General features: G+C 41.7%; 2 protein-coding genes across 4 annotated transcripts in view; both read right to left on the bottom strand.

Annotated features, from left to right (window-relative positions):
* Positions 1 to 560: 560 nt before the first annotated feature.
* ASB11 (ankyrin repeat and SOCS box containing 11) overlaps positions 561 to 23,725 on the bottom strand; it is a 33,374-nt gene continuing 10,209 nt past the window's right edge. For 2 of the 3 annotated variants that reach the window (XM_006122821.5, XM_025184499.3), the window contains exons 3-7: positions 22,252 to 22,359; positions 18,421 to 18,571; positions 18,052 to 18,186; positions 16,976 to 17,167; positions 561 to 2,187 (exon numbers count right to left, since the gene is read on the bottom strand). In XM_006122821.5, coding sequence (XP_006122883.3) covers positions 2,063 to 2,187; positions 16,976 to 17,167; positions 18,052 to 18,186; positions 18,421 to 18,571; positions 22,252 to 22,359 — 711 coding nt within the window. In that variant the 3' untranslated portion in view covers positions 561 to 2,062. The remainder of the gene's footprint in view (positions 2,188 to 16,975; positions 17,168 to 18,051; positions 18,187 to 18,420; positions 18,572 to 22,251; positions 22,360 to 23,725) is intronic. The other variant, XM_025184500.3, reaches the window with a different exon arrangement.
* LOC149525710 (uncharacterized) lies at positions 8,033 to 10,215 on the bottom strand. The gene is given in 5 exon segments (XM_089777618.1): positions 8,033 to 8,187; positions 8,638 to 8,776; positions 8,779 to 9,026; positions 9,029 to 9,851; positions 9,997 to 10,215. Coding segments are annotated over 5 exon segments (1,584 nt in total).

Below are 23,725 nucleotides of genomic sequence, written 5' to 3'. Positions count from 1 at the left end.
AGGTTGAGAACCATTGCATTAGACCATGCCTGTTTCTCACATTATTTCTTTTTATTTTCCTTTGTGGCTTATATTGAAAACTGTTTGGTCAGAGACTGAACATGTATTGTTTTTCCTGAAACCCTTAACACGTTCAGATAACAAAATGAAGCTGGAATCCCTCTTCAGCTTTGGTGAATCTATGGGTGTGTCTAGACTACATGCCTCCGTCGACGGAGGCATGTAGATTAGCCAGATCGGCAGAGGGAAATGAAGCCGCGATTAAAATAATCGCAGCTTCATTTAAATTTAAATGGCTGCCCCGCTCTGCCGATCAGCTGTTTGTCGGCAGATCGGGGCAGTCTGGACGCGACGCACCGACAAAGAAGCCTTTCTTGATCAGCACAGGTAAACCTGGTTTCACGAGGCATACCTGTGCCGATCAAGAAAGGCTTCTTTGTCGGCGCGGCGCGTCCAGACTGCCCCGATCTGCCGACAAACAGCTGATCGGCAGAGCAGGGCAGCCATTTAAATTTAAATGAAGCCGCGATTATTTTAATCACGGCTTCATTTCCCTCTGCCGATCTGGCTAATCTACATGCCTCCGTCGACGGAGGCATGTAGTTTAGACGTACCCTAAATGAGCCATCACTACCCCATGTTTATGGCAAAAGTGTACCTAAACTCTGAGACTGAAGAAATACTCCTCCCATTAATCAACCAACCTCTGGTCAAAACAAAACAAAACTTAAAGTATGCCTTCTGTCTAGACTTTATTCACTTTCCTAGCCCACAGGCTTTTGAACTAATAATGGGAAGGCTAAAGCCATAATAAAGTTTAAGAGTTCTTTCACTAATGAAGTTGCTGAGAGCCAAACAGAGTGGGAATGAGAGAAGGAAAGAACCTACCACCCCTTAAATGTGTTTAATCTTTGGGGGCTCCATTCTCCTTTGATATTTTTATTTAAGGTTTTATTTCCTGAAATCTTAAAGTCTGGGATTCATGTACACTTTTGCTGCACTTGAAAGGAAAGACAGGAGAAAATGAGTTATTTCTTGTGGCTTAATTTAAACTTCTTCAGCATGAGTTTCTTCAGTCTCAGAATTTTGATACAGTTTTGCCATAGAGTAGTTGACATAACTGAATCATATTTAAGGTGGTTTGCATACCACACACACACATATCTTCCGCTCTACTCTGCGCTGGTTAGTCCTCAGTTGGAGTATTGTGTCCCGTTCTGGGCACCGCATTTCAAGAAAGATGTGGAGAAATTGGGAAGGGTCCAGAGAAGAGCAACAAGAATGATTAAAGGTCTAGAGAACATGATCTATAAAGGAAGGCTGGAAGAATTGGGTTTGTTTAGTTTAGAAAAGAGAAGACTGAGGGGGGACATGATAGCAGTTTTCAGGTATCTAAAAGGGTGCCATAAGGAGGAGGGAGAAAACTTGTTCATCTTGGCCTCTGGGGATAGAACAAGAAGCAATGGACTTAAACTGCAGCAAGGGAGGTTTAGGTTGGACATTAGGAAAAAATTCTTAACTGTCAGGGTAGTCAAATACTGGAATAAATTACCCAGGGAGGTTGTAGAATCCCCATCTGTGGAGATATTTAAGAGTAGGTTAGATAAATGTCTATCAGAGATGGTCTAGACAGTATTTGGTCCTGCCATGAGGGTAGGGGACTGGACTCGATGACCTCTCGAGGTCCCTTCCAGTTCTAGTATTCTATGATATCTGCCCACAATCAGCTGTTTGGGTGTATTAATTCTTCCCCCTACACAAGCACACCCATATAAATCAGTAGTTTGTGTATGTGAATCTCTTATCTAAGATCAGTGGACTAACTCTGAAGTGTGAGGGTATCCTTTCCATGGTAAGATGCACTGGGCTACAAAACAGTTTCCAGTGGCTTCAACATATAGAAGTACTGTGTCAGGGAGTCCTGTTATGTCAGCAGTAAAGTAGTTTGGTACCTATTATAAGCAGTAAATGATGTCTTCATTTTTCACCCTGATTTGATATATTTGTGGTAAACAGGCATTCTGTTCCTCCCCTGGCGATCATCTCATAGACACTCGTGGAGCTATCGATATAAAAGAAATTTTTCAAGTGGCTCAGGAAGATTCAGCTTGTGGACTACATAAAGGCATGAGCGACCCAGACACTTCCTGATACACAACCGACATAGTTGGGCAAGGCTGGCAGGACCTGGAAAATAAGAGAAAAAGAAAAAAAATCTATAAGTATACATTAAAAAACTAACAGAATACAAGTGAAGCTTTAAAAATCAGATCAAACCTAACAAATTCCCTTAAATCAAAAGAGAGATTTGAGGGAAAATCCTTGGCTGTGATGTCTCTATTAAATTACAATGTCCCTCCTGTTTGTTTGTTAGTTTGCTATACATTTAAAGAGTCCTTCTCCAGAGCTGAAATACTAATAGCATGGTGTTGAGTGCCAGCTAGATAAGTACCTTAGGAGTCTAAATACATGACTAAACATTAAAACATATAAATACATGTTAGCATTATGGTGAATAGGGGTTCTGTTGGAATGTATGGATCTCATTCTTATGGGATGAAGAAAAGATGAACCAAAGTACACTTTGGAGATAAAAAGTGAATAGTAGCATTTGTAATGACACAGACAACCCATTAAGGATCCAGATTGTGCTTGTCAGAAAGAAATGTTATCCCATGCAGCATTTCATTTATGACAATCTATAGGCGACATACTTACAAAATTCGTGGTTTGTTTTCAGCTTTCCAGGTGGAATGGTAGCAACCCGTATCAGTAAAAAGTCAACTGGTCAGCTGGTAATAATCAGCAGAGTTATACTGATTACAATGTTGCTGGGCCAGTATTAACCAGCTTTAGATCTGACTCCTGGCTGGAAGGCAAGACTCCTTATAAACTCTTTTGAAGCTGGTCATAACTTCCTTAAAAAAAGATTGCCCATGGGAAGCAGGAGCGCGCACACACACACACACACACACACACAGAGACAGAGAGAAAATATAAATTTAACTCAATCAGTAGAGGCTCATGCACTAAGCTCCAGAGGTCCCAGGTTTGGTTCTGCATGTTGGTGTTACAAAAGCACTCATCTTACAGGGAACATGGGTCATGGTGATTTTTCTATCACTGCCCATTTTTAAATCAAGATTAGATATTTTCTGAGACTACATCTACACTGCAGTGACACTTCGGGATACTGGAGGTATCCTGTGTCTTAACAGCAAGCCCGTTATTTTGAAATATAATGGGCTTGCTACTCCAACGTCCCTGTAAACCTCCTTACATGAGGAGTAAGAGATGTTTTAGAATAGCAGGTTATTTTGAAATGGACTCGAAATAAGCTACACAATTTGCATAGCTCAAATTGCGTAGCTTATTATGAACTATGGGTGCAGTGTAAACGCACCCAGAAAGACCTGCTTTAGAAAGTCTTTGGGGGAAATTCAATGGCTTATCGGAGATCAAACTGAATGATCACAATGGACCCTGCTGACCTAAACATCTCTGAAATGTTTGTGCAAACTCCATTCAGATTTTTGAGCTGTTTGCATAACAAAAGAAAAACCATTCATTATACGAGAAACATTAGCCATGAATAAAGCAATAATGCTTGAATGTGTTTTGTTCAAACTTGACTTGTTTTATGGAAACTGGTTTAGAAATGTTGACACTGTGAATTCTAAAAGCATTTTCATGTGCACATTCAGACTTGTGTTTCTTCATTTGAGATAAATGGAGAACCATGAAAGCGTGCAAGTATATTAGATCTTTAGCTAATATGGTCATGTGCAAAGGTACCAACTTTGTAATTTGTCAGGCTCTGCCCCAGTCCTTGCCCCAAATTCACCTCTTCCCCCAAACTCCCACACCCCTTTCTTCCTGTGCTCCACCCTCACCCTGCCTCTTAACACTCCTCTTCCATCCCCACCCCAAACATGCCCCCACCCCACTCCTTCCCCCAAGCATCTCCCCCATGCCGCTTCTTTTGCTTCTCACTTGTGTGCAGCTCTTGTCCCAAAAAAGGTTCCCCACTCCTGCTGTAAGGAAAACAAAGGCTGAATAGCTGATAATAGAAATCAAATAGGATTTGGAGGAAATTTAATCGAAAAGAGGGAAATTTCCATTAAATCTCTCAGTTTATGTCTGGATAGAAAAAGCATTTGAGTAGTAGATTTAGTAACATTATACTTGCTCATGCCACTATAAACCAGGCCATATAGATAATTTTTGAGTTAGTTCAGATAACCCCAGATATTGTAACAAAAGATATAAAAGTTTCCTACCGTACAAGTGCTTGACCAGGGTTATAATCACGTTTAAGCTGCAATGATTTTGGATGACTAATAGAAGCTGTGGGTGGAAACCGATCCAATAATGGAATAGGAAGGGAAAGATATTAAGGGGAAATTACATTTCATGAGTGGGTGACATTCACTTCTGTGCAGAAAGCCAACACAAAGGCCAAATACTGTACTTAGGTGGTCAAACCAGGTCTTAAGCCAATGGATAGGCCCTCTGAGTGGGGTGAATTTCATCTAGTCTGTCTAAGGTGGCTGTATTAGTGTATATATCATCAATAAACAAAGAGCCAGACTCACTTGCAGACTTACACTGTCATGAGCCAGAGTAGGTCTTTACATGGGAGCTATTGTTGGAAAACCTGCCCGGGGAGAGCCTGGAGCAAGGCAAAAGAGCCACAGCCTGAGTTTCACTGTGTTGAAAGAGGTAAGAAGGGGTCAGCAGGGCCCCACAAACAGACAGTGCTAGCTAAGCAGAACACATAGAAGCTCTTATAATTACCACTTTCCCTCCCTTGCGGGGCAGTGGGCCTATCTACACTTCCCTGCAAGAGCCCTAATGAGAGTACAGAGAAAGAAATGACAGTAAAGGTGAGTGAAGTACAGACATATCTTGCACCAGCACTGCCTACAACTGACAAGAAAGACAGAGCAGAGCATGAAGAGTGCACAACTACTTTTCAAGGGTCTAAGGCAATTGAGCTTGTTAAAGTAAAGCCTCTAAAACACTTAATGTAGTGATAGGAGTGATTCCTATTGGGATGGGCACATCCCAGAACTTTCCTATTAGTTTCTAAATGGCCTGATCTTGTAGGCACTGAAATCAATAGAAATTCTGTTTCTGGTTCACAGAAAAGTCACCTTCTTACAGGATGAAATGCTGTAGAGATACAGAAGCACAACAATTCTCTAATTGTATTGATTCATAAAGGCCCTGTTCTCATTGAAACTAAGCTCTTTATACCAGTGGCTCTCAACCAGGCATACTTGAACCTTTGGGGGTACACAGACATCTTCTGGGGGGAGGCGTCAACTCACCTACAGCCGCTCCCTGAGTTACAAACGGTCGAGTTACAACCGTTCGCACTTACGACCAAAGCTCCCATGGAGCAGTCGTAAAGGCAGTCCCCGAGTTACGAACGCAACCCGCGCTTACGAACAGCGCGGTCGTGTGTAACTCAATGGGGTCCGAATTACGAACTGATCGAGTTACGGCCAAATGTTTGGTCCATAATTTATTCGTAACTCGGGGAGAAGCTGTAGATATTTGGCTAGTTTTACAACAGGCTACATAAACAGCACTAGCAAAGTCAGCACAAACTGAACTTTCATACAACTTGTGTGTACTGCTCTACATCATATGTCTATATGGTAACATAAGGTGTAGACACAAAACTCACATCTAATGTAATTAATTGATGCATGCAAGCACATTAATTAGGTTGAAGTTGTCATAGTGCCTATGTAGTTGTGATGTAAAAGTTGATAGATTTTTAAAAGGAGGAGCTGGAAGTAGCAATCATGGCAACAGTGAACATTGTAAGAAATTGAAAATTACTGAAAAAAACCCCATAATCAGATTTGCAAGGAATATATTGCTTTTGGATTCACATTCTTGAATTGCAATCCACCTCAAGCATTGTGTGTCATTGGCAGAGAAACACTGATAAAGAACAGTATAAAGGCAGTATATTTGGAAGGACATTTGAAGGCAAAACACCTTGTACATGCAGTTGAGCCAGTTTTCAAAGAAAGCTCTGAGTTCCAGACATGCCAGCTACAAATGAAAAAAAGCTTCCACTAGCTTTACAAAAAGCACTCAAATTTTGCGTGCTGTCTCTCTTCTTGTAACAAAATCAAAAATGCCAAATACAGTTGCAGGAGATCTGATTCTGCCTGCCGCTGTGGCGCTTGCAGAAAACATACTTTATAAAAAAAGCAGTCGACACCCTCAAAATGGTAGTACCCTTATCAAATGACATTATATGTCATAGAACTGAAGAAATGGAAGAGGATAGTCTCTAAATTTGTGGAGAAAATTAAAAAGGCCAAAACATTTGTCCTTCAATTTGAGTCCCCAGATGTTAGTGGAGAAGCTCAGCTGATTGCTTATGTTCGATACCCTGAAAACACTGATATCAACATATTGCCTTTATACTTTTGCAAAACAATATCAGCTGCAGCGGACATTTATAAACTGATTTTTTATTTCTGAACATGATTTGTGTTGGAATGTATGCAAATTTCTCTGAACCAATGGGGCTGCTGCAGTGTCTGGGAAAGCAAAGGGACTTGTAAGTAGGAACAGGAAAGAAAGTCCTGCTTAGTAGTGGGTGCTTTTTACCATACACAGAGAGGCACTTGCTGCAAAGGATGAGTTCTCAGCTGCATGAAGTTTGAAATGAATCTGTCAAAAACTCAACTACATCAAGCCCAGGCCACTCAGTGCTCACCTGTTTCATGCTCTGTGTGAAGAGATGAAGTCAGAACATCAACTGTTGCTTCACACAGGTTCACTGACTTTCAAGAAGGAAAATACTTGACGGAGTGTTTGAATTATGCACAGAATTTCACAGGTTGCTTTCTGAACATTCATCCCCTCTTACCTCTTGTATTTGACAATACTGTGTAGTTAGCTCAATTTGCCTACCCTGCAAATATATTGAGCAAGCTGAATGATGTAAATTTGTCCATGCAAGGCTATGACACTAATGTTCTGAATCTCTAGCATAAAGTGAATGCTTTTACCAAGAAAATTGAACTCTAGATGCCCAAATGTAGAGACAAAGTCTTCACACCTATTTTCCACTCCTTCACATGTATGTCACAGATGTAGGCACGGGGGAAATTGAGCAAAGCAAAGTTAAAAAAATAACAGTAGATCATTTAGACCACTTGACATCTGAATTCAAGTCATATTTCCCCAACATTCAACATCATTCAGCTCAACTCAACTGGGTAAGAAACCCATTCATTTTGTCAGAGATTAACAGCAATAACCTCTCTGACTGTCAGTAAGAACATCTTCTTGAGGGGTTGTAAAGACCATAGTCTGCAAATGAAGTTTAATGACTCCACTCTAATCCAGGTCTGGCATTTTGTACAGAAAATCTACACTGACCTTGGCAATACTGCTTTGGATATTCTGTTACATTTTGGGTCATATTATGGTGAAGTCTCATTTTCTGCTATGATTGCCATCAAAATGAAAAGTAGGCATAGACTCAATGTGGAGAGAAACTTAATTGTTGCTGTCACAGTGTGCTGTAACACTTTTGTATATGATGTCTGATTTTGTAAGAGTGGTGAAATTTAAATTATGCAAGACAAATAAGACTCCTGAAAGAAGTACAGTGGTCTGGGAAGGATGAGAACCGCCGCTCTTCACTAATCGTATGTTAATGGAATAGAATGCTAACCATATAATACTGAAAAAAAAAACAAATGGTCTGGTAGCACTTTATAGACTAACAAAACATGTAGATGGTATCATGAGTTTTCGTGGGCACAGCCCACTTCCTCAGATGACCAGAGTTATGAGTTTGGGATGTGAACACTAACTAAATAGGAGAGGGGAAGAGGAGTGGGGGGGGGGAAGAATAAGGGAAGGGGTGTGGGAGACAGGGCATCAGTAAGTATCTGGAGAATGGTTACTTAAACCTAAGCAGATAAAAATCAAAGTCAATAGATAGATTCCCATGTCAGGAAGGATACTACTCAGAGTGCTATTAGCACCTTCAATGGTTGTTAAATTGGTAATGTCCTAACCAATCTTTATCACGACTGAGTCCATTAGCATGTGAATTGAATTTGCGGATGAACTGTAATCCCAATGCTTCCCCGTGGATCTGGCTCGTAGAGTTGGTTTGTGACAAGACAGCTACTTGGAGATCTGTCATAGTATGATTTGGAAGGTTAAAATGTTCTCCAATAGGTTTCTATATGTTTCCTTTACGTATATCTGATTTGTGTCCACTGATTCTTTCCCGCAGAGACTGTCCAGTTTGTTCAATATATATAGCAGTGCGGCACTGCTGGCATTTGATGGCATAAATCAAATTACTGGATGTGCAGTCAAATGACCTTTTGATTTTGTGGCTTATGTTGTTTGCTCCAGTGATGAATTCACCAGTATAGATACAAGCGGTGAGGAGTCCTGTGGCACCTTATAGACTAACTGAAGTGTTGGAGCATAAGCTTTCATGGGCAAAGACCCACTTCGTCAGATGCATGTGACCAAGTGGGTCTTTGCCCACAAAAGCTTATGCTCAAACACTTCAGTTAGTCTATAAGGTGCCACAGGACTCCTCGCCGCTTTTGCAGATCAGACTAACATAGCTACCCCTCTGATACTTGACAGTATAGATATGTGGGCAGAGTTGGCATCTCTTTTGGTTGCATGGCTGTGTTCCAGGAGGCTTATGATGTGGTTGTGTGGTATGGTTACCAGAAAGAATACATTTCAGGTTAGGGGGTTGTCTCTGTAAGCAAGAATAGGTTTTTCTCCCAAGGCCTCTGAGAGTGAGGGATCATTTTCCAAGATGGGTTGTAGATTGTGTATAATGCGTTGGAGGGGTCTGAGTTGTGGACTGTAGGTAACAACAAGAGGAGTTCTGTTATTTTCTCTTTTGGGTCTGTCTTGAAGTAGTTCATGTCTGGGTACTTTTTTGGCTCTGTACATTTGTTTTTTCACTTTTCCAGGTAAGTATTTCAGTTTTAGGAATGCTCTTAAAGATCCTGTAGGTGATTGTCTCTGTCTGTGGAGTCAGAGCAAATCTGGTTGTATCGTAGGGCTTGGCTGTATACAATCAACTGAGAAATGTGTCTGGGATGGAAGCTGGAAGCATGAAGGTAAATGTAGTGGTTGATGGGTTTCCAATATAGGATGGTGGAAATTTGTCCATTATTTAACTGTACTGTAGTGTCCAGGAAGTGGATTTCTCGTGTGGACTGGTCCAGGCTGAGGTTTATATTAGGGTGGAAGTTGAAATCCTTGTGGAATTCTTCAAGAGTCTCTTTTCCATGGGTCCATATCATGAAGATGTCATTGATGTAGCGTAAGTAAAGTAGAGGTGTTAGGGGGCGAGAGCTGAGGAAACATTGTTCAAGGTCAGCCATAAAGATGTTGGCATATTGTGGTACCATGTGGGTACCCATGGCTGTGCCGCTGACTTGGAGATAGAAATTGTCTCTGAATTGGAAGTAGTTGTGGGTGAGGACAAAGTCACAGAGCTCTGTAATCAGGTGTGCAGTGTTATCGGGGATGGTGTTCTTGGTAGCCGGTAATCCATCTTCATGTGGAATGTTGGTGTAAAAGGTTTCTACACCCATGGTGGCTAGGACGGAATTTTCAAGAAGACTACTGATGTTGTGGAGTTTCCTCAGGAAGTCAATGGTATCGCGAAGATAGCTAGGAGTGCTGGTAGCATAGGGTCTGAGGAGGGAGTCGATATAGCTCGATAATCCTGTGGTAAGTGTGCCGATGATGGGCCGTCCAGGATTACCAAGTTTGTGTATTTTGGGTAGTAGATAGAAAGTTCCTGGTCCGGGATTTGGGGGGGGGGGCGGTTAGCATAAATTTGTTCCTGAGCAGCATCAGGGAGTGTCATGAGCAGTTATTTTTCATGGTTTTTTTATATTCCTTAGTGGGGTCACAGGAGAGAGGCCTGTAGAATCTGGTATTGGTGAGTTGTCTGTTCACCTCCTGTTCATAATCTGTCTTGTTCATGGTGACTCCTTTGTCGGCCTCTTTGAGTATGATTTTAGGATTGGTTTTGAGGCTGTGAATAGCATTGTGTTCTGCATGACTGAGGTTGTACGTTATATGTTGTTTGCTGATAATGTCAGCTTGAGCGCATTTGAGGAAACAGTCAATGTAGAAATCAAGACTTTCATTATGTCCATTGGTGGGGATCCACATAGAAGCATTCCTCTTGTGGGATTGATGGAGGGGAGCAATGAGATCAGTATGTTGTATATCAGTGTGTTGGAAATACTCCTTCAGGCGGAGGCGGCAAAATAAGATTCCAGAAACCCACAGAACTGAATCATATTTGTGGGGATGGTGGGGCAGAAGGAAAGTCCACGGGATAGGACAGATTCTTCTGCTGGGCTGAGAGAGTGATTAAATACTGTTCAGCCACTAGGTGGTGCCATGTATAACAGACATTTTCAGAACATATACTAACCATTGAGCAGTCTGTTAAATTGTTGTAAAGAGAACACATCACTGGTGTATCTCTCCGAGAAGGAAGGTTCTGAAGCTTATGGGAAAGTCAGTGGATGTGATATACCTTGACTTTAGCAAGGCTTTTGATATGGTCTCCCACAATATTCTTGCCAGCAAGTTAAGGGAATGTGGATTGGGTAAATAGACGGTAAGATGAATAGAAAGCTGGCTGGAAGGTCAGGCCCAGCGGCTAGTGATCAATGGCTCGATGTCAGGATGGCAGTCAGTTTCTAGCGGAGTGCCCCAAGGTTCGGTTCTGGGACTGGTTTTGTTCAACATCTTTATTAATGACCTGGGTGAGGGGATGGATTGCACCCTTAGCAAGTTTGCGGATGACACTAAGCTAGAAAGGAGGTAGATATGCTGGAGGGCAGGGATAGAGTCCATAGTTACTTAGACTAATTGAAGGATTGGGCCACAAGAAATTTGATGAGGTTCAGCAAGGACAAGTGTAGAGTCCTGCACTTGGGATGGAAGAATCCCAAGCATTGTTACAGGCTGGGCACTGAATGGCTAAGTAGCAGTTCTGCAGAAAAAGACCTGGGGTTTACAGTGGGTGAGAAGCCGGATATGAGTCAACAGTGTGCCATTGTAGCCAAAAAGGCTAATGGCATATTAGGTTGCATTAAGAGGAGCATTGCCAATAGATCTAGAAATGTGATTATTCCTCCTTATTTGGCTCTGGTGAAGCCACATCTGGAGTATTGTGTCCATTTCTGGGCCCCCAATTACAGGAAGGATGTGGATGTATTGGAGAGGGTCCAACAGAGAGTGACCAAAATGATTAGGGGGCTGGAGCATATGCCCTACAAGGAGAGGCTGAGGGAGTTGGGTCTATTTAGTCTGCAGAGGAGAAGAGTGAGGGGGGATTTGATAGCAGCCTTCAACTTCCTTAAGGGAGGTTCCAAAGAGGATAGAGAAAGGCTATTTACAGTAGTGATGGATGGCAGAACAAGGAGCAATGGTCTCAAGTTGCGGTGGGAGAGGTCCAGGTTGGATATTAGGAAAAACTATTTCACTAGGAGGGTAGTGAAGCACTGGAATGAGTTACCTAGGGAAGTAGTGGAGTCTCCATCCCTAGAGGTGTTTAAGTCTCGGCTTGACAAAGCCCTGGCTAGGTTGATTTAATTGGGATTGGTCTTGCCTTGGGCAGGGGGCTGGACTTGATGGTCTTCTGAGGTCTCTTCCAGCTCTATGGTTCTATAATTATATGATTCTATGATTCTGCAAGCCAAGCCATACATGATACAAGAGCCTGACCTGCTAGTAGCAGGTCTGCAACCTAACATGTACTAACTAGAAGTACATGACATAGTATAAAGGGGCACTCATGTAAAGAAGAATCAGGCTTAAAATGCTAGACTATTTCCTAATTAGTTAACCCACTGAATCCCCATAGGTGCACAGAGAAACTGATCCCTTCACATTCACAGACAGAAAGTTCAATAGACTAAAAATATTTGGCACTCACAGGGATGCTGTTAGATAAATTAAGAAAGAAGCAAAAATAACATGGGGCAGAAGGGTTGGGTGTTGGCTATATTTGTCCCAATTAACAGGCTTAAGTAAGGGACTTGTTCCATTAGCAGTTGATGTAGCTGCTCATGTATGCATCTGATCTCCTGTCAGTTTCAAGCATGTTGTATTCCAGTTGTATTACTACTTGTACCTTTTTCATTTTTTCTTTGATCAGGCAAGTTGGAGGTGCAAAAATGTAGTTGGGTTTTTATGACACTAAGCACCCTTCGATTCATGCCCCACACACCATTGTAATGATCTTTCTAACAATATGCCTCCTGGAGTATCATTTTATCTTCCCACAAAGGTAATGAAGGTCTAATTTTTACCTGTTAGATAAATAAAGCCGCTAAAATAACAAATGAGGAAGGAAGCACCAGGTTCTTTCTTCCACAATCCAACTCCATGTTGCCTTTCTCGATGTTTGAATAAATTTGACTTTGAAAGGGAAACCTCACAAAATCAATTGCAAATGTTTCCTGGTCTATAAAGACAAGGAAGTTAATCCTCAAATGATAAACAATTGAATCAACTGATCATGTGTGATGTTATTGTATTATAGGTGTTTATAGAGCAACGTCTTTTCTAAAAGCTAATACACACTGGTAATCAATATCACAGTGGGCTTGCCTGTACCACCAAGTTTTGTGGCCAAAATTGCCTTTTGAAGACAAAACAGTGAGAACACACACACTGTAATGTAACTTTTGTTAGGAAAAATGCGCCTTTTCAGAGACAATAAAACTTCCATCCCTACAAGAAACGTTTCTCTTTTCTCTTCTCTTTATTGTCAACAAACAGCCAATACAGACTCTGCTGTCTGACTGGCGACAGAACGGACTTCCACCTGTAACCCACAATGCCTGCCTTCCGCTTAGTGTTTAATCTCTGCTGCCCTGCAGGCATTCATCCCTCCCGTTTCAAACCTCCGGGAAGTATCTGCTGGTTGCATGTGCTACCCTGTTTGCAGAACAAGCAAAGAGCAAATCATTGGAATGCTCCTGTTCTGCCCTTCACTCTAGGAACACAGAAGTTGGCAGACTGCTGCTGCAGGAAATCGGAGAGGGACACACTCCTCTTCTGCTTTGACATTCCTCAGCATAGAGAGTTCAGAGCTACTCATGGTGCCACTGAGGAGGCTATGGAAAAACTCAGAGGGAATCCCAAGATGCATAGGGATCAGCTCTGCCTTCCCACAATGCTGCACTGTGGGATACATACCCATGGTGCATTGCTCACACTGTTGATGATGCCCCCAATGCAGACATGATCTGTTGACAGAGGAAGAAAGTGTAAACACCCTCTAGTGATTTTCATTCTGTCAACTTTTGGATGTTGACATAAGTGGAATCAAAACAATGGAAGCTTCAGTTATATAAAGAGGGATGGCAGAACCACAGGAAGTGAAAAACAATAGGTGATTATCATGTCTCTTGAAACAAGTTCACTGAACGTTGAGAACTATTAGCAAGGACAGAAGTAATCTCTGGCATCCATGTGCAGGCAGCTTTAAGGGAACAGAACTTTTGCAAGCTGAGAAAGATAGGTCCTTCATCCAAGGAGTGGGGTGGAAGTTTCTGGAAACTGAATATAGGTGAGAAACCTGGTTATGTAAAGATTGTACCTTGCTAGAGTAAGCCTGAGGTTTTTAGATGGGGGTTCATGTAACTACCTGCAGATGGATTTGAACCTAGGACCTCTGCGGAGCCTCTACCGCTTGAACTATAAAGCTGCTTCTCACTCATTCTTATCTCTTGCTGTAAGTGGTCTAAGTACCAATTAATGGGACAGTGAACCATACCCACTAGGTGTGTCGGTTACATTCTCACTCTTGTTTTATTTATAACCCTAAATTTATTTCTTTTTACTTGGCATTACTTAACCTAGGTACTATTGTTAATACAGTAATTACTCGTTTAACATGTGCCCGCTTAACACGTTTTCGCAATAGCACGATTTTTTTTAGGGAACATTTTTTTAATAACACGACCATCCTCGAAATAACACAAAAACAATCAAGTGGTGGACTACTTCATGTGGCGGTATAAGTTGGTGAAAACAGTGATAATACGCATGAGCGGATGAACACACGTGGTCACAGTGCTCTTCTGCTCACACGTATTTATCTTTGTGTTTTAACAAACCGCAGCATCTTGTGTTGCTAGATATCTAATGTTGATGACCCAGCACCAACAAAAAATTGACTTCGCCACACTACCTGAAACGCAAGCCCCACCTTTTCCATTATTTTTAATGGGAAAATTGACCCTGCATAGCACGTTTTCGCTTAGCACAAACATTTTCAGAAACACATCTGTTGTGTTAACTGAGGAATTACTGTACATTTGTTTTATTTTTACTTTAAACCAACTCAGTGCTATGTTTCAATAGAAGAGCATATTCGGCCCAGTTAATAAGTTTTTATGTGCTTCTATGTCTTTAAAAAAAACCAAAGGGACTATATTTCTTCTCTGAGATGTCCTGAAGACGACAGAGCACTGCAGAATATACAGTTTTGGAAAAAATTCAGGACCGGTAGTGTGTTGTGGTCATGTTGCAGGTTGTAACCAAGGCTGGTGGAAGCCAGAAGCGACAGCTGAGGAGGGACAAGTAGAAGGGGGTCATGTGGCCACATAACTCATAGGCCACATAGGCTCCATCCCTATCTCAGAACAAATGCCTTCAGCCCAGGGGCTGTTCATTTTCCCACCTATTCTGCCCCCCTCCCCACCTCTGCTCCACCCTCAAGCACACTCCCTTAAGTGATGTGGCCCAGGGGATAAGCAGGAGTCAGGCCCCCATACATACACCAGCAAGTGTGTGTGGTGGGGGGGGGGGCAAGTGGAGTGACACAGCCCTAGCTCATTCTACTCACTTGGCTCCTGGCCATGTTGCTCTACTTCCTGCCAGTGAGTGCAAGGGCAGTCCTCTCCCCTTACTGGAGAAACAGGACCAGGAACCCAGGTAGCGGAGGGTGCTAGGGCCACATCACTCCTCTCTACCGTCACTAGTGCTGGTGAGCAGTTGTCAGTGAGGGCCCCCTGCTAGTACCATGGGCCACCCAGAGGCTCTGGCCTCTTGCCCCTCCAGCCTGTGGCATTTGGGGGCATGTGCCCCCGTGTGTTACCTCTAGTTATGGAGCTATAGACAGGGTGAGAGCCACAGATGTCTTCCACACAGACAACTCAGGGTGTGACCTGCATGCTTGTTACCAATTGTTAGCATCCCAAGCAGGGAATTACAGTAGCACAGCATCGTAAGAATCCTGTCACAGTTTTATTTTGTATTTTCTAGGTAGACAGTGGAAACATGCATAGAGATCCTTGGCCAGGCTGTTTCACAAGGAAAGATTGGGTATGATGCCAGTTACAGAAATAAATATATCTTGGAGGAGAAGAAAAATACTGAGCTCAGAACACAGAAAGAAATCAGAGCAATTGAATTTTGGTAAAATAAGGAACTTTTATCATCTTGCTGGAATTTGAGAAAATAGCTGAGGATTAGATGAAAGCTATTAGCGGACCAACAGTTAGGAAGGGCTCTAATGAAGATTTTGAATGCTACAGATCACTAGGCCTAGCCTATTAAATTAGTAGGTACCCAAATAGCTTTCCTCAGATGAAAATGTGCTATAAAACAGTATAACTAAGGGAAAGAATAATTCAGCTCACCATGCATGTATTTTAGAGCTACTATTATTAGTTGTACAGAGCCTTAGATGTGCGATAGAAATGTAGCCGTGTTAGTCTGGGGTAGTTGAAGCAAAATGCAGGACAATGTAGCACTTTAAAGACTAACAAGATGGTTTATTTGATGAGCTTTCGTGGGCCAGACCCACTTCCTCAGATCAAATAGTGGAAGAAAGTAGTCACAACCATATATACCAAAGGATACAATTAAAAAAAATGAACAAATATGAAAAGGACAAATCACATTGCAGAACAGGAGTGGGATGCAGGGGGGGGGGGGAGGATGTGCGTTTGACTTTACAAAAAACAAGTAGAAATAGAGTTTCTACTCTCCAGAAATGAGTAGTCCCATGCAACCTTAGTGACTAACAAAAATATATATAGGATCATATAAAACCCACTACCTCAGACGATGAGTTGGAGTGGAAACACTACTCTCCATAGTTAGATAAACTTATGGAGGCTAAAAACATTATGGCAAGAATTCTCCATGAGAGGAAGGTGCAAGATGAGCTAGATAAAATATTGGCATGTCTTTAGTGGAAAGGATTTTTATACACAGATTTTTTTAAATGGTACCAGAAATACTCTGAGACACTGCAGGTAAATTAGGAAGGCTCATTTTTATAACGGTATGCTTTGTGAAGCTTCATGAAACAGCAGTGACCAGAGAAGCTGAATAACTCACTGGATTTAAGTTCCTCTTTCTCATTGTAGCCAAGTTATACACATTCATGTAGCTGTTTATGCCAGGAGCTGCATATAAGTTCCATTACATCCATTGATGTGTACATTTCATTGGGATTTCTGGTTTGTATGCAAAATAGCTGCTTGCTTGTTGACTCATATAAGGTTGATAACAACAGTAATAGATACAATACCTGATGCTTATTTATAGCATCTCTTACCCATAGCTTTCCAAGCATTTTACAGAGGCAGATAAATACTATCCTTATTCAACTGACGGGAAACTGAGGATTAAAGGATCCATTAAAACTAGGATCATTATATAGACATCATATTGCCTGCCATCGTATAGGCAGTCAATAACAAAGCTAAGCACTGAAGTGAGGTCTCTCAACTCTCATTCCTATGCCCTGACAGCTAGACTTGAAACATCATGGAGAATCTCAGAGAACTAACAGAGGGAGCTGCTGTGTATGGAAAAGCAAAATAATAAACATGAAAAATACTTACAAAATGGAAATAAAAAATTGTCCAATTAAAGCAAAAAGAACCATTACCTTCCCGAAGCAAGAGCACCTTTCCCATTTTGCTGTTGGGGGCTGCCAGATCCAGGGCACATTTGAATTCCGCATTTCTGCATGTCATGCTAGCACCATAGTCTATTAACAAGTTGGCTACTTCTGCACTGGATTTCCTAACTGCAGCATGGAGTGGGGTGTCCAATCGTTTACCCAAGTCAACACTGGCTCCTTCAAAACACACAGATAAGAATAGACCAGGAAAAAAGCATGGAAACACATGACTGGCTGAGTCTAAGATTTACATCACATACTTTGACTTCCATCATTGGCATCAATAATGAAGTGCACTTGATGGCACACAGGACTTGCCATCTTTTCTTGAGTATAGCAGTGCTCAATATCCAGAAGTTACATGGCTACTGGATTAGCATCAAGAGTAGCAGTAAGACAAAGAGGATAGCGAATCAACAGGAATTGACCCAATACTGAACTTTTTAACTACTAAATGAGTGGGTATTTAAAATCTATAGCAGCTTTCATTTGATCCATTCAAATGCCAGAAAAAAATGGGTGTTAAACATCTAATTAAAATAACTTTGCAATCAAGGTCTAAGAGTAAAATGCTTATCCTGGGCTGACAGTAACACCCATTTTGGACCGGAGCCTTAGCAGATGCCAATCAGGATAGTTGCAATGGCTAAAACAAGCCACATCACCTGAGAAGGTATCCTGCTGCATAGGGGATCTTCATGATCCTGCTGCATAGGGGATCTTTTGAGTATTTAGTTAGCTTATCTGCTCCTTCTGCATGTGGTGAGCCATGGACGGGTGAATGCTTAGCATACATGGCTATTTATTTTATAATAATCAAAAGGGATTGATGTAGGTCACATGGCAAACTTTATGCCAAATAGTTCTTCGTTGCTCCTCTCATCATCATTTTCAAATGACAGAATCCTTTATTTTACCCCATCCTCAAAGTACTTGGAGTCAAAGTACTTGGAGTCAAGAGGAATTAAATGCTAATATCAGGAGCAGGGAAGGATTAAAGGGAAAACAATAGGTGGTGACTTCAAACAAGTATAGCTTCCCCTCCCCAGCCTCCAGAGCACCTAATTCTAGAAGCTTCTTGACACAGTCTGTCCTCTGATATGTGCAGGCCACATAAAGGGGTGTTCCATGCTGAGTATCTTCTTGGTCAATGTCAACATCATTGGCCACGAGAATTTCCATACACTCCCTATGACCTGGATAACACAGAAGAGAGGTCATGTCACATCAGTGCCTCCCTGCAGGATGCCCAACACACACACACACTCTCTCTCTCTCTCTCCCTCCCCCCCCCCCCCAACACAGCATACCAAGAACTCATATTGAGCTGTGTAGCCCATGGGTGCAGATTAATTCCCCACACTTGTTTAGGAAGGAAATATAAATCCAGATCTACTTATAGTTAGTTGTACTCAAAGCCCTGAAATTACCTCTCTTTACTGCTTCATGAATAGGTGAAGCAAGGTGACTCTCTAGCTGGGGCTTGGCACCAAATTCAAGTAGCATGTTCACACAAGCTGCACTGCCAGTACAGCAGGCATTAAATAGAGGAGTGATGCCATCAACAGTGACTGCATTGACCTGAAACAGCAAGATAGACAGACAATCTTTTTTAAAAGTGATGCACTTCCACTGGAAACCACCCACATCTCAACGCTAAATGCAGCATACTAGGAAAGTGCTGATCTTATTTAATGTCCAAATCCATATCTGCCACCAAATTCAGTGACCTGCAGCAGGAGATGGGTAATATTATTAAGTGCCACCCCACCTCTCTGGGCAGCAGCAGCATAGAACTCTGACACTGAAAAGCTTCTACTGAGAGCTCCTACCGAGAGCTGACTGAAAGGAAGGGGTTTTTCACCATGGAAAATTTAGAATTTTCATATAATCATCAAAAATTGTTTTCATCCACCTCAAACCACACACACTTGCAGTTTTCTGACTGAATCAAAAACTTTGAAGGAAAGCAAATACACAGTGAACATTTGTGTTGACCTTCTGGCCCTGTCTATCTCCTGCTCTCTCCATTTCAAGAAGCCACACAGATATCAGATTTCACAATCAACACCATTGCATGAGTCCCCGTTTGTCACAGAGAGAAGGGCAGCTCTGCTGCATAAGCTGAATAGGAGCTACTTGCTGCATAACATGGGTCTAGTATGCTGTATGATAGCACATGGTGCCCTTTGTGCCAGTGCCACAGAATGGGAATTGGGGATCCCAACTGTCCTAGTGGAAAATGATGAACAGCTTCAGTGTGTTCTCCTTATAACCGAGCAGCTAGGTTCACAAAGACCCCCTGCTTCCAACTTGGTCTCTTTTCAAGCCCAATTTCTAGAGCAGAATTAGTTTAAGGCGTTTATTTAGTGGAAGATTATTTATTTTTGTTTACTTAAAAATATAATTTTATAAGTACACAGCCTTCTAAGAGAAGCAGTGTTGTACACTCGTGCCTTTCTGCAGTGCTGTAGTCTTTTCTGTTTCCTTCCATACCAAGCCATTTACTCTGAAGCAACCTTCTCAGGATCCCTGCCTTTCTCCTCAGATGAGTCAGTACTGGGTGGAGAGGAGTTGCTTCTTTGCTAAGTGTTCTTACTTGTATTTCGATGCCTGATTAGCTGAATTGGCAGTCCCATATGAAATGCTGCCAATCAATTCCCAGTTCTTGGAGCAGCTTCACCAACATCTACCTGAGGAGAGTATGCAGCCGTATGAATGAGTGCAAAGATTAACTTTTTTCCAAGATGTTGAATATATCTGTTTGAACTGCATAGATAGATAGATAGATAGATAGATAGATAGATAGATAGATAGATAGATAGATAGATAGATAGATAGATAGATAGATAGATAGATAGATAGATAGATAGATAGATAGATAGATAAGTTTTAAAAAGAGGCCATTTTACAGCTCTTTTCCAGACTGCTCATCTCCTATTTTGGAAACTGTACAGAACAGGGGATTGTTCAGCTTCTAGAGAAAGGGAAAGCCCAGAGAAAGATGAGATCCAGAAGGAATACAAGGACAGTCATGAAGACTACAGTATATCTGAAGGAATAGACAACCATCATCTTGGATTCCTAAGTCCTACTAGAGTGGTTTCCCATGTGTGGTGCAAGGGGATTTGCCCAAACTGGTACAAGTCAGTCTAATGTGTTTTGATGGCATCTCTCCCAGCTCCTGAGCTCAACACTTTGACAATGTATTCAATGGTAAGGCCATGTCTACAGTAAGAACAAAAACATTAGAAAACATGTTTACTGCCATGATGATAGCACTGAAGGTAAATGAGGACAAGTCGGCTGTGTCTACACTGGGCCACTTATTCCGGAAAATCAGCCGCTTTTCCGGAATAAACTGCGAGCTGTCTACACTGGCCTTTGAATTTCCGGAAAAGCAACGACGCTCTACTGTACAAAATCAGCCACTATTCCGGAAAAACTATTCTGCTCCCGCTCGGGCATAAGTCCTTATTCCGGAACACTGTTCTGGAAAAGGGCCAGTGTAGACAGCCCAGTAGTCTTTTCCGGAAAAAAGCCCCGATCGCAAAAATGGCGATCAGGGCTCTTTTCTGGAAAAGCGCGTCTACATTGGCCACGGACGCTTTTCCGGAAAAAGGGCTTTTCCGGAAAAGCAGCCTGCCAATGTAGACGCTCCTTTTCCGGAAAAACTGAAAACAGAATAGTATTCCGTTTTAAGCAGTTCCGGAAATTCATGCCAGTGTAGACACAGCCGTCATGTTTAAACACCTGCTAGAATCATTTCAACATTTCTGTCCTTGTTGACACTATTGCTAGTTAAAATGAGGTAGTGAGTGCATTTCTAGCATGATGCTTTCCACCAGCATAGACAAAGCCTTGCTGATAGCCAATTCTTCTTACAAAAACACTAGCAAAGCCTCTCTGATGGAAACTGACTTATCTGGTAATAAAGGAAGGAATCCAGGGAAGATTGTTTTAAACTAAATGGCAGTCTAGGGAAAGAAATTGAAAAACACCCCAGTGCTGACGAAAGTCAACAGAATGGGGGACAATTTCTCATGTCCCTGACTATTAATTTATGTAAAGTAAAAGACACTGACTGACCGAGACTGTATGTTAGCAATGAAGAAGGAATGGGGAGAGCTGAACAATAAGGATACCTTACAAATGGTGACAACTGATAGTTCTGATTTGTGACTTTCCGTATGCTGAAAAGATATGTGATCAATAAAGCTCTATTTTTTAAACTGGGTAATTTAAAAAATAACCTGAAATTGAATAATATGAAGATCAAGGTTTGTAATTCCTGGCTAGGGGTTATAAGTTAAATGTACAAACATGGTTACTCAGTATTAATATTCTTTTTTGTTAATGAATAGATCAGTTGTTGGACTGCTCATTTGATTTTGTTTTGCCACTCCAGATGTAAATTTTTCAGAACAGTAATCAGTAAGCCACGTGTAAAGCCACGGATGCGGCCCCTGCTAACCTTGATCCAACCCCCTGAAGCTCCTCCCAGCATTGGGGAGCTCTTGCTTCAGCCCCCCGCCATGCCCACATAGGGCTGGAGCACACAAAATCTACTAGCCTGGGCCTCCCAGGGCACTGGCATGCAAGGAAAATGTGGAGAATGTCTTTCTCCCTCTCAGTCGGGGTCAGCATTAGTGAGGAGTGTGGATTGGGGGGAGGTTGTTTTTTGCTTTTCAACTGATTTTTCTGTGGGTCAGCAGCCCCCGACCCAAAAAAGGCTTCCCACCCTGCTGTAAACAGACCCAATGTAATGAATCATATGTATCATTATATTCTCATATTTTATTTTTAGGGTATTTTTACATTAGGTCTAATGTAGAAAAATTTTGTGCTTTTATTAAATGAAACATTTCAATTATATCAGAAAATTTGGGGCAATTCCACTGACCATTCTGGAAAGCACAAAGCATAATGAATTGTCATAATTAATTTGGTCTCATTTTTTTGCACCGAACAGATTGAAGTTTCAGAGAAGAAAAACAAAGAGGTACATGTCTGAGATCAAAACAGCAACCAAGCTGTGAAAAGGTGGAGTCCTTCAGGAGAAAGGCAACCACTACAGAAATGTGAGCAAAACATAGTCCCCTTTTGTGGCCACAATTTCTCTCTCATAACACACACGCTCTCTATGAAAAGCATCCAATACATGCACCTCTATTGAGAATCTCTGCTAATGCCAGTTGTCTTGCCACAGTTCTCATCACTTCCCAAGGAAGTATTGGCCTCATTTATATGCTCATACTCACTTGAGCGCCGTTCTCCAGTAAGACTTTCGCACAAGCAACATGGCCACCTAGACAGGCCTCGTGGAGAGCAGAAACCCGGTCTATTGTTACAATGTTCACATTGAATCCCTAGAATCCAGAGCCAAGATGTGAAAAAAAAAAGCAAACAAAAAACAAGCAAGCAACACAACCATCATGACTGGAGTTCATTCCAGGCAGGAGTTACATAGCGGTCAGATCTACTGTCCTTGCTCTGGCTAGATTCCTACCGAAGTCAATGAGAGTTGCCCTGGAATACGTATGGCTCAGACAATCACTCTGACACTGCAGCTCCTGCATCCATTGCCACTGGAGGGGGATTTAAAGCAAAAGGTAAAGAAACTGAATGATTTTTATCTCTGTTGCTTCATAATTCATAGTACATTGCAAGAAAGATATTGTACTACTTTGGCCTCTAGTGATTAAGTTTAATTTCCTATTTCCAGATATACAAAGGTCACTAGGATATGTCATAGCTACATATTTTATCCAGAAGATGAGCACTCCGACCATGAGTGTGATTTATTTCCCAAGTCAAGTGGATTGTTTATCAAATTGATGAAACAGGAGTAAAGAATGCTGAATAGCTACTACTTTTTATAAGCGTTTGTATAAAAAACAGCCCTTCTATTAACAGCTGTATGAACTGAAACTAGCCATGCAAACAGTCATAGAGGAAAACGCAGCAGAAATATGACTAGACTGAAACATGACTGAGATTTTGCTGTATGTTTTCCACAGTATAGCTCCATCAAATGACAAGTAAGAGTTCATGCACATGTACTGTAACATAATCCAGACTCTGACATTCAAAATGCAGTAACTATATCATGCTGGGTTCTAAATCAGGGGTGAGAAATAAGTGGCCCATGAGATAAATGTGTTTCATGAGGGTTAGCCCTGGTGGGCTGCTAGTCACTTTATTTACCTGCATGTCTGCAGCTCTGGCCACCTGCAACTTCCTGTTGGCCATGGATTTCCCATTGACTTCCCTTATTCCATGTGACTGTGTTGGGGTCTTTACTAGGCCTGCTAAATCAAACCCCGAAGTTTGATCACCAGAGTGTCAATCCTCTGATAAGTATAAACAAGCCTTTAGGCCTGTAATGTGTAGTCACCGCAAGAGAGCACGTAAATGTCCAAACAAAAGACAGAAAAAGCAAAGTCCCTGAAGGTGTCTTGCATCATTTTTCCCAGTGAGTGATGCTGAATGAAATTACTTTAGTTAAGGTACTAAGAGTTTAGTTACAGCATTATGGTCATATTTTACCCTTCATCTGTGCAAATACAACAGTTGTTTTGTTGTGGATCAGTGGTGGGATATGAGCCTAACTTTGCTGGGCTGGCCCATAAACCATATTCAAACTGCCTTATGGCCCTCTTCACAGAATGTGTTGGACAACCCTGTGAGAAATCATTCAAGAATGAAGAGAGGAATCTTGAATATTATTGGCTG

The sequence above is a fragment of the Pelodiscus sinensis genome, chromosome 1 (assembly GCF_052426305.1).
Source record: "Pelodiscus sinensis isolate ZL-2025 chromosome 1, ASM5242630v1, whole genome shotgun sequence".
NCBI lineage: Eukaryota > Metazoa > Chordata > Testudines > Trionychidae > Pelodiscus > Pelodiscus sinensis.
This window is presented reverse-complemented; position numbering and strand designations above follow the sequence as displayed.